Source organism: Conger conger, chromosome 15, assembly GCF_963514075.1.
Source record: "Conger conger chromosome 15, fConCon1.1, whole genome shotgun sequence".
NCBI classification, from domain to species: domain Eukaryota; kingdom Metazoa; phylum Chordata; class Actinopteri; order Anguilliformes; family Congridae; genus Conger; species Conger conger.
This window is the reverse complement of record NC_083774.1, coordinates 13153511-13164971: the sequence shown is the minus strand read 5'-3', so window position 1 is coordinate 13164971 and position 11461 is coordinate 13153511. Positions and strand designations below refer to the sequence as shown.

Below are 11461 nucleotides of genomic sequence, written 5' to 3'. Positions count from 1 at the left end.
AAGATGGATCAAAAGGCAAAGGCCTCTGATTTTCGACAAAACAGTCCTCTAAATCTACTCTGAGGGCCACAACTCATTTATCTTCTGCAACGTATGGAATCTCAGAGAGAGCGAGTACAATGGCGCAATTATTCATCTCCCACCGGATTCTCCAGTTTCCCTGATAGTAGAAAGGACAGGGACACAATTAAAGAGAATTTGATAGCGGTTTAGCATAAAAAAGAAATGTGAATGTTAGAGGATATGAAGGGTTTGAATTGTTCTGTGGGTAATGGTGTTATTTGTGTCTCCCGCTCTCTCCAGAAGACAGGAAGCTGTTTGTGGGCATGCTGGGAAAGCAGCAGAGCGAGGAGGACGTGCGGAGGCTGTTCGAGGCCTTCGGCCAGATCGAGGAGTGCACCATCCTGAGAGGGCCCGACGGGGCCAGCAAGGGTCAGCGCCGCCAGTCAGGCCTCCATCCTTCCCATCAGCCTCTCTGTGCTCCGTCATGCCTGCCGTTAGCCCTGCTGCTCTCCTCCGGCTATTGCTAGCTCCACTGGCCGTACACAGAAACGCACTCACACACGCACTCACACACGCACACACTCATACACTCACGCACAGACACACACACACACACGCACTCACTCACTCAGACACGCATTCACACAACTCATGCACTCACGTACAGACACACACGCACTCTCACACACACACACATACTCAGACACACTGAGACACGCATACACGCAACTCATGCACTCACACTAACCCACGCATGTACGCACAGACACACACGCATGCACACACACTCAATCAAGCACACACACTCACCCTTACCTCTCTATTCCTCCCTCATCTTGTTCTCACCCCCCTATTCCCCCCTTGGTCAAGTCCACTCTTTCACAGATCACAAGTCATCAGTGCTGATAGGCTTACGAGAGTTCCCCTGATAGGCTTACGAGAGTTCCCCTGATAGGCTTACGAGAGTTCCCATTCCACGAGCCAGCCCACTATCATGTCATCAGTTCTTAGGTCAACCAAAGAAGCCGCAAGATCTTTCAAATTCTCCCTTGTTCTACACATGGGATAACATTGAGTATTTACAATATAAACCTTCATGATCTGGAAAACTAGTCGATACGGATTGCGTCCGCACCATATACGGACTTATGACACTGCTGAGGACCGTTGTTTTAATTCTGCTTTCTGCCTTTTGACTCCAACTGTTCTGCTGGGTTTTAATGAGGCAGAACAGAGCTCGTTCGCACAGACCGCAGTCCGGCGTGCCTTCCCACACAGGCAGGGAGAGAATCTTCTCGTATGCTCCGCGATTTATTGTCTATTATTAAATACGTGTTTGAATATGAGCGAGGGATGTGTTGAGCAGTGGGGGAGGTGTGAAAACACGCATTTCCAAATATATACTGAAAAATGAAGAAGGGAAATGGAAGAAGGGGTCCATATGGAGCGGAAGCACGTGCGCTCCTGTTACTGTGCTCCTGTCCCTGTGCTCCTGATGCTGTGCTCCAGTACTCCTGTGCTCCTGTCCCTGCGCTCCTGACGCTGTGCTCCTGTCCCTGTGCTCCTGTCCCTGTGCTCCTGCGCTGTGCTCCTGTCCCTGTGCTCCTGTCCCTGTGCTCCTGTCCCTGCGCTCCTGCGCTGTGCTCCTGTCCCTGTGCTCCTGACGCTGTGCTCCTGTGCTCCTGTCCCTGTGCTCCTGACACTGTGCACCTGTACCTGAGCTCCTGTACCTATGCTCCTGTCCCTGTGCTCCTGTGCTCCTGTCCCTGTGCTCCTGCACTGTGCTCCTGCGCTGTGCTCCTGTCCCTGTGCTCCTGACACTGTGCTCCTGACCCTGTGCTCCTGACACTGTGCTCCTGACCCTGTGCTCCTGTCCCTGTGCTCCTGACACTGTGCTCCTGACACTGTGCTCCTGTGCTCCTGTCCCTGTGCTCCTGACCCTGTGCTCCTGTGCTCCTGTCACTGCTGATTTATTTTCACCTGCAGCAGCGCTCACACAGAGGCTCGGCCCTGACGCTGCCGCTGACTGACAGATGATTAATGAAATAGAGTGCTACCTGTGTCAATGAACTCTCTCCCTCCCTCCTCCCCAGTCTCTCTCTCTCTCTCTCTCTCTCTCTCCCTGCCCAGTCCCATCACATGTATTCCCATGTTGACATTAGTTTTCCTTTGTCACCTTGTTTGCTGATGTTCTCTGTCACTCCTGCACCCCCAAATCAATACTTGTTTCACATCTTAAGCTTGGCCAGGCTAAGCAGAGGTTTACAGCCCAGTAAGTAATAACATTGAAAAAGCTACATTTCATGTAGTTCGATGTGGATTTGATATAAAAAAGACTCTTTTTTAAGAAATAAGTTTGGACTACAGTAACATTTTATTTTTACCAAAGACAGTCTGTCACACACTGTGACACATCCGAGAGGACAGGCGAGCTGGACATAGGGAGATATGGAAAGTCCGGATTGCACAGGTGTTTCATTATATCTTGTGGAGCAGGGAGAGAGCAAGAGCTTAAAAACACAGCGTTTCCTGCTGAAGTTGAACTGCGGAAGGCTCTTCTGAGCAGTAGAGAAACAGCTTTTAAATATGTAATTAAGATCTACAAGTGCTACAAATGTCACCCATTTAGTCTGATTCATGCCTGCACGATCACAGTTGAGAGCCTCCAGGTTGAAAATACTGCAGTAAATGTATGTATTTGTTCAATTAATAAATTCCTGTACAACAGTATATGACCCTGCTGTCCCTCCAGTGCTGTTGAGAGCTTTTCCCCAGAAACATGGAAAACAATGCCACATAAGCCTTCTTTATACTAAAGCAGCAGATGGAATAGCCCACTGTATGTATTTTGTATCATTTCTGCTGAAAAAAACTTTGTCAACCATTTTCACTGAGCTTCTATGGCTGGGGGCTCAATGATTAATCACTACAAGGCTCGTTAGATAATTACTTGCGAAGCAACAAGTAGCGACATAGCTTAGGCTAGGCACATAGCACATTGAGCCTCGGCACTAACTGCCACTTATTATTCCAACTACAAAGGTTAATCTGCTTTGTGCTTTCAAGCAGAGACGTACATTAAAATTGCAGACTGCAGCCAACCGCATCTCAGCTGGAGGGAAACTGGCTTTGCGCTTCCAAGCCGTGGGTAGCAAAAGACAAATAAATGAAAGCAAGGAGAAATAGGGGCAAATCAAAAAAGTATGTGGCTTATTTTTTTCCCTCCTGTTTGAAAATTCACGACTACCCACATAGCCTCTGAGGCCAAGACAAATGCAGAAAAACTGTTTTATTTTCTCTGTCCTTCCTTGTTGCTAGTTCCATAATAGTGATTTTAATTCAGTGTTTTAGGACCCTTTGGGAGTAGGTGACATTAGGTGGAAATAGTCCACCAGAGGCAAGTGGAAAAGCCTGTAGTTTCCAAAGATCTTTACCCTGTTTTTTACTGGTGATTAATACAGATTCTCATTTACTGATCTTACACTCAATTGGATGGCTGTCTGCTACTTCACACCATCCACACATTTTAGACCTCTGTGAATCTGTTGAAATTCTACATTACATTACATGTAATTTGGCGGACGTTTTATCCAGAGCGATGTACAGTTTATTAGACTAAGCAGGAGACAATCCTCCCCTGGAGCAATGCAGGGTTAAGGGCCTTGTTCAAGGGCCCAACAGCTGTGCGGATCTTATTGTGGCTACACCGGCGATCGAACCACCGACCTTGCAGGTCCCAGTCATGTACCTTAACCACTACGCTACAGGCCACCCTGTTGGGTAATACAGATTCTGATTTACTGATCTTACACTCAATTGGATGGCTGTCTGCTACTTCACACCATCCACATATTTTAGACCTCAGTGAATCTGTTGAAACTCTACACAGCATAATTCCCATGATTATTATTTTTGATATTCCTCAATGGTAAAATGAATATCGGGTGCGTGTACAGTCACAAGGCTGATTGTGTTGTATCAGCTAGCTCAAGGCATGATTGAAACAGGACTTTGTGTGCACAGTAACAGAGCAGAGTCCTGATGAGTGGAGATAGACTAATAAACCGTGTGTAGTCCTGGACCGGAAAATTAAAACCTTTTTAAATATACTTAAGGGGTGCTAATAAAACATAAACTTTATCTTTAATACACCCATGAACACATTTTACACATTATCACATATCTAATTTGAAGTTATGAAATACATTTTTAGAACTTATGTGGCGACAAAATATCTAACTAAGATACTGCAGTTCAGGGGAAGAGACGTGATACATTGAATAATTATTTAATGCACAATGAAGGAAGAGCTTTATATCCATATCCTTTATATCATGGGTTTAATTATATATGTTAGATATATGAAGAGATTCCTCCATGTATTCCTGTGCATTTGTAATCATTGGGTATTTTGCAGAAGGCCCCAAAAGCATTGATTGTATTCTTTGAATATTAAACAGATTAATAATCACTAGAATCCCTCAGAATTAAGTTCTTTGTCTCTAATTCCCTTAAGTTGGAAGGGTTCACAAATGAACAAAAGGTAATATGCGCTGTGCAGTTAATGCATTCAGTACAATTACAGTGATTTATTCACAGTTCCTGCACTCAAAACAGCAATGTCAGAATTAATTAACAAAATGGACTAAATTAAAACAGTGGTAATGAATGTTTTTACCTTTTTCAAGGCCCGATTTCCTGATGGCAGCTCTTTCCTTCTCCCCGTGCTGTGTGTGCAGGATGTGCCTTTGTCAAGTTCTCCAGCCACGCGGAAGCACAGGCGGCCATCAACACTCTGCACGGAGGCCAGACCATGCCGGTGAGTCAGCGCACACAGGAGAGAGTAGGGTGACTCAGTGAGCACACAGGAGAGAGTCGGGCGACTCACTGAGCACACAGGAGGGAGAGTAGGGCAACTCACTGAGCACACAGGGGGGAGAGTAGGGCAACTCAGTGAGCACACAGGAGAGAGTAGGGTGACCCAGTCAGCACACAGGAGCACACACAAGAGTAGGGCTGCTCAGCACACACACAGGAGCACACACAAGTAGGGCTGCTCAGTGAGCACACAGGAGCACACACAAGAGTAGGATTGCTCAGTGAGCACACAGGAGCACACACAAGAGTTGGGCTGCTCAGTGAGCACACAGGAGCACACACAAGAGTTGGGCTGCTCAGTGAGCGCACACACAGGAGCATACACAAGAGTAGGGCTGCTCAACTCACACACAGGAGCACACACAAGAGTAGGGCTGCTCAACTCACACACAGAAGCACACAAGAGTAGGGTGGCTCAGTGAGCACGCAGGAGCACACAAGAGTAGGGCTGCTGCTCAACCTCGTTATGAGCACAGGGAGAAAAGCTTTATTTTTAAAGAATTTATCCTTAATGAATACCTACTGAATTAGTATCACATTGTAGAGGCTTTGTAAAAGTGTTTATTTGTGAATATACAATTGATATTCTCGTAAACATGGGACCAATTCGAAACATAATATTTTGAACCACAAATACTGTAATTTACAGTGGATATTTAGTGCTGCAATTGATCTGCCTCAAACAGAGTTTGGCTTTTCAAATATATTCACCGACATGCAGTTGTGTATGAACACACACACAGACACACACACATTCATACAAACATACTCAGAGCTACTTGATATTGGAATTCAGGACTGGGTTAGCAGCACGCACACATGGCTGACCCTGATATTGGAGGGCAAAAAAAATCTTATCTACAGAAATACAGGAGCAAACCAAATCTGACCAGCTTCAGTCAGGCTATCCAACTCAACTGGAGGCCAAGGCCTGTTTGAAATCATCCCAAACTTATATATATATAATTCCTACATGCATCACCCGATGCCATGTAAATACAGTCACATTAATGCTGATAGTCCACACTTTAACATCATAACCATTCTTTCATTTCAAATGTAATACACTGGAATACATAGCCAAATCAACAAAGACTGTGTCACTGTCTCAGTACTCTTGCATTCACCAATATTGACTCCATTTTACACCTGTTTCACCCCAAACCAAAATCACATTAATAGAAGAGATGGCAGTTAGTACTTTACCAGTGATGGTTTTTTTGGCAATGAGAGTGATCCAGCTCATTTGGATAATATGACACACGTCTCCACTCGTCTGTAGTGTCTGGATACTCTGAAGAAGGAGCAATATTCAGTCAAGAAGATTCGCTTGAACTGGCAGGCACAACAATACATGAATAATATCTGAAAATAATTGTTTTTTAAAATTGGAAGCCCTTTGATTAAATAAGAAGAGTGAGGAATTCCGCATCACAGATCCCGTTATTATAACCTGCAGGGATGGGAATGAGCTAAATGCTTATGTAAAAGATGAACCCCAAACAAACTAGTCAGAAATCCTGCTGCTCTTAGGAAGATGGACATAGTGCATTGCCCTTCACACCATCCACATATTTTAGACCTCAGTGAATCTGTTGAAACTCTACACAGCATAATTCCCTTAATTACATGGTTCGGTTACATAATTGGATGGCTGATGCTTTTATCCAAAGCAACTTACAGTTGATTAGACTCAGCAGGAGACAATCCTCCCCTTAACAATGCAGGGGTAAGAGCTGATCAAGGGCCCAACGGCTGTGCAGGTCTTATTGTGGCTGGACCAGGGATCGAACCACCAGGTGTAAATCTGGCCGGGTTTTTTATGCCCGCTGTTGTCCGTATCCGCCGTATGTTGACGGACGTACTGTAAGTGCTCTGAAAATCGCTTTCAAATGTCAGAAACAAAATGCGCAGTGAGAGGCCAGCGCCGGGGCTCCGTCCAGATCAAAGCGAGCGGGCTGATGTGGCGGGAAAGGTCTGTGCCGAACGCAATTCCGGAGCCTTCCGCTGAAAGGACCGTGCTTTGAAGTGGCAGAACCTTCACCCTCCCTTTGTCCAAAAGTACCGCAGAAATCACAAGCTGTGGCCCCCTTCGCATCACGGCTCCAGCCGACTCCGAGGGAGAAAGAGAGGGGAGAGACAAGACGAAAATACGGTGGACGATTTGAGTAACATTAGTACTTTGATCAATAATACAGTAATTGACCGAAAAAGGTTCCCAGCAAAGCTCACACCCCCACTGTGAGTGGTGTGCGCTGTTGATTTATTCTGCGTGTGTGTTGGCGAGGGGGGGGGGGGGGAGGGGTGTTGTGGGTGGAAATTCAACACACTGCACTCAGGGGATTGTGTGTGGATGGAGAGAGTGTCCCGCTCACCCCGTAGATGGGAGAATACGGTGATAATGAGCTGTGTTTCTCCCGCCCGGCTGCCAGTGGTGTGCAGTGGCCTAAAGAGGTGAGTGTGAAACCCCAGGAGAGTGGCAGTTATGCTCCGGGTAATTAATTACCTCATTTTGTTTTCACCTGTAAAACGGAATATTGGATATTGTCAAAACTTCAATGCAAAAGTTTTGGGTTTGCATTTTAATGATGTTTGTTGTAAAATACATTTCCACTTCTGTGGACAATAAAGCTTTGTTCTGTTCTACATGAATACGTATCCATTCTAGCTCATTTTAGGGCTTGCGGTGTAATTAAAAGTGAGCAACAAGAGTCTTGTTAGCATAGTATTTGATTGTATTTCCAATGCAAAAAAGTTGCCCACAATAATTTTACAGTGAGTAACACACAATTTGAAATATAAATGAAGCCTCAAATTAGATAGAAAGAACTATACGGAGAAATTAAACTTGTTCATATGCTTTTGGAAGTAGTCACAGGGCATGTATTGTAGCTATGGAAAACAATATACATTTCTGAGGCTCTTCAAACATTTTCAATGGCGAGCAGTTTGGTGCTGATTTTGTACTATCCGCTGGGCCCTTGAGCAAGGCCCTTAGCCCTGCAGTGCTCCAGGGGAGGATTGTCTCCTGCTTAGTCTAATCAACTGTACATCGCTCTGGATAAGAGCATCTGCCAAATGCCATTAATGTAATAATCACTTGGGCCTCTTAGACCTGATCTGGAGAGTTTCCATTATCCACTAATCATCGGAATGAGGTAGAGAACATGAGGAATTTTGCAATGCCCTGTTTTGATTCGCTTTCGGGGAATTACTTGGTCAGTGTGAATTCTCTGTAGCGCGTTCAGTCGCAGATGAAGAACAGTGCTTTGCTTTGAATCACCTTCCTCCCAGGTGTGTGAGTCTTCAGGCTTCCACACACTGTCTTTTGACTAATGTTTACAGTCATAAGTTTGTTTCAGGGGACTTAGATGGATGTTGTTTAAGCCCAAAAAGGACATATTTGCTCCAAGCAGGAATGAAACGGCACGTTTCCATTTCCCTGTCACTGCACTGCATACTTAATATCCCATTGTCATTTCTCTTTAACCTTGCTGGGGTTAGTACTATCGGCGATGCAAACAGATAAAAGCCTTGCTCTTCAAAGTGTTCTTTCTTTCGGGTGTCTATCCTGCGTGACAGTTTCATTAGTTATTGTTTTTTTTTTCGTCCTTGCGAAATCTAATATGTGAGCTTTTCATCAGTCAAGTATTTTGGGGGGAAAATGAGATTTTTTTTCGAGGCCCTGACTGATCTTTGTGTTTCATCCGCCAAACGTGAGTGCTCTCCGATTCATCTCTATCAAAGTACGGGAATGTTTTCATCTCAACAAAAGAAGTCAAGCTGTTGTACCATCATTATTGTTGCCTTCTTGTCGTTTTTTTCTGCTGGAGAGGAAGGTGCCAGTGTTTCATGTCTAGACTCCAGTGCTCTCATTTTCTGATTGGCGCATGAGATCATTAACGCAGATGCTGTGTCTCGTTTTGTCTGAGAGCATATGGGATTTTAACAGACCCTCTCCTCCCAGGATCTGTTCCCTGAGGGATAAGAGTGGGGTCCCAAGTCATGCCTCCATGAACAAAGACTGCCCAGGGCTGTCCGACTTCTGTTTCCTGGAATATCTTCTCTGAAGAATATTAAGCGAATCGCGCCACGGATACCTAAAACAGTGATGTAAACGGCGGCTTTTCTCACAAAGGAAACGCCCGCGCTTCTCTGCGGTGACTTCATTAAAATCTGAAAGTCCAGTCCCTCCACCGGCGCCCCCAAAAGTAGGAAGGAACAGGAAAAGGTCAGGAATTTGAATAAAACAAAAGAATAAAAAGGCGACTCCATGTAGCAATAAAGAGAAGCTCGGGAGTATTGATTGAGCTAATTGAAATGTGGAGGTAGGAACAGCACCAGGGCGCCCCGCGCTGCCTGAGGTCAGGCCCAGTCTCGCGCAGCCTGACCCGGGACACAGCGCTTTGTCCGCCGGGCGTGGCGTGACGCCTCTCCACCCGTCCCGTCAGGAGACGCGACCGCGCCGGGAAAAACTTTAAATTACCTTCCGAGGCACCGATAACTTATCCGAGCGCGATGGCTCACGTTCGCATTTACAAAACACGAAGCATTTACTTTCGCGACTTTCTTCCCCACCCCATTGGAAACCCTTTCAACCTTGTTAAAAATGTGAGAGCCTTTTGGGCGTGATTCCAGCCCTGTGGTATTGACTATTTGAAGGTTACCATCTCTCAGGGAGAATAACACAGACTGGGGCCGGCCTCATTTTTCGGTCTCTCAATAATTCATACAGTATACATCCCTGGTATCCCGACGGTCTGGGCTTTCATCTTTAAACACTATGGAACTAATGTCAATTGAGATCAAAACAGTGCCTCCTGGCTGGCTGCGCCCTTCGTCTGCTTACAAGCCCGATGCATGGAGGAGCTGCGAGGGTTCAGGTCAGGAGAAACGTGCGGCATATGTAATCTGTCAGTAATTAAGGGTTAGCGGGCTCCCTTGGCAGCCTCTGAGATCTGCCACCACGGCTGCCTTATTGCTCTCCGAATGCAGAAAGCCATCGCGCGCTGTGGGGGGCTGAAGCTTAATTAAGGATAAGCATGCTGTCATTTGTAAAGATACACATTACTGTTCCTCCCTTTATGAAAGCGTACCTCTGGTCTCTGCCAGTTCTGTGAAATGCTTTAATTGCATGCAAATAAAGGGGCTCCGGTGTCAATGCTGCTCCACGTAACCCACGACTAGATGACCCGTAAAGCAGTGCTGGGACATGCTCACACAGACATGATGAGTGTGTGTCACATTCTGTGAGTGTGTGTGTCACATTCTGTGAGTGTGTGTGTCACATTCTGTGACCGTGAGTGTGAGTGTGTCACATTCTGTGACCGTGAGTGTGAGTGTGTCACATTCTGTGTGTGAGTGTGTCACATTCTGTGAGTGTGTCACATTCTGTGAGCATGAGTGTGTGTCACATTCTGTGAGCATGAGTGTGTGTCACATTCTGTGAGCATGAGTGTGTGTCACATTCTCTGAGCGTGTGTGTCACATTGTGTGAGCATGAGTGTGTGTGTCACATTCTGTGAGCATGAGTGTGTGTCACATTCTGTGAGCATGAGTGTGTGTCACATTCTGTGAGCATGAGTGTGTGTCACATTCTCTGAGCGTGTGTGTCACATTGTGTGAGCATGAGTGTGTGTGTCACATTCTGTGAGCATGAGTGTGTGTGTCACATTCTGTGAGCATGAGTGTGTGTGTCACATTCTGTGAGCACTGGGACCCATCAGAACAGGCTCAGGTTTACATGAGAATAAGCCTTGTGAAAGTGGATATATTGGCACGAGAATGGAAAAGTAGACAGTCTGAAAGCTATATAATTATAGCCTTATCTGCAGATTCTGGAGTTGTGGACGTATATTTGTAACATTGATCTGTATTCCATCTATGAAAATTGTACATGGTTTATAAAAAAGGTGATTTCAAGCGAGTCACTTATCGTATAGCAGAAGGACATAAAGACGACCGTCCTTATGCTAATTATAAAAAAAAAATATAGAAACAAAGAACCTATATTTCTAATCTCTCGATTTTGACTGGTGTGCTCTTGGGCCTGGGTTCAGTCAGCGTGTTGACGGCGGTCAGAGCTGAGAGTTAAAGGCAGTATCTGAGCCCGTTCAGGGCTGACCGGCGGTGCTGACCGGCGGCGCTGACCCACAGGCAGGGCGGTCAGTGCGACGCTCTCGTGTCTCGACAGGGGGCCTCCTCCAGCCTGGTGGTGAAGTTCGCGGACACGGACAAGGAGCGGACCCTGCGGAGAATGCACCAGATGGCGGGTCAGCTGGGCATCTTCAGCCCCATGACCATCCAGTTCGGAGCCTACGGAGCGTACACCCACACCGTGAGTCAGGACCTCCCGCTAAGCCGCATAACGGCTAATCCTGCGCCATGCACTGCTTCTGCAACATTAAGAAATCAGCTCATCCCTCAGTTTCTCTATTACCAACAAATTATTCAACGGGGTTTGCCGGATAGCTTAATGCCCAGCTCACTGAAACTGTAATCACAGGAAGAGGTTCTGGGTGAGGATGTCTCGTGGGCAAATAAATACCGTAAAATAATGTAATTCATGCAGTAAAATAGA

General features: G+C 45.9%; 1 protein-coding gene across 2 annotated transcripts in view; it reads left to right on the top strand.

Annotated features, from left to right (window-relative positions):
- The window catches only part of LOC133112141 (CUGBP Elav-like family member 4), a 108165-nt gene that overhangs the window by 81562 nt on the left and 15142 nt on the right, over positions 1 to 11461 (top strand). For both annotated transcript variants that reach the window (XM_061222856.1, XM_061222855.1), the window contains exons 4-6: positions 304 to 432; positions 4743 to 4822; positions 11075 to 11218. In XM_061222856.1, the coding sequence (XP_061078840.1) occupies positions 304 to 432; positions 4743 to 4822; positions 11075 to 11218 (353 nt within the window). The remainder of the gene's footprint in view (positions 1 to 303; positions 433 to 4742; positions 4823 to 11074; positions 11219 to 11461) is intronic.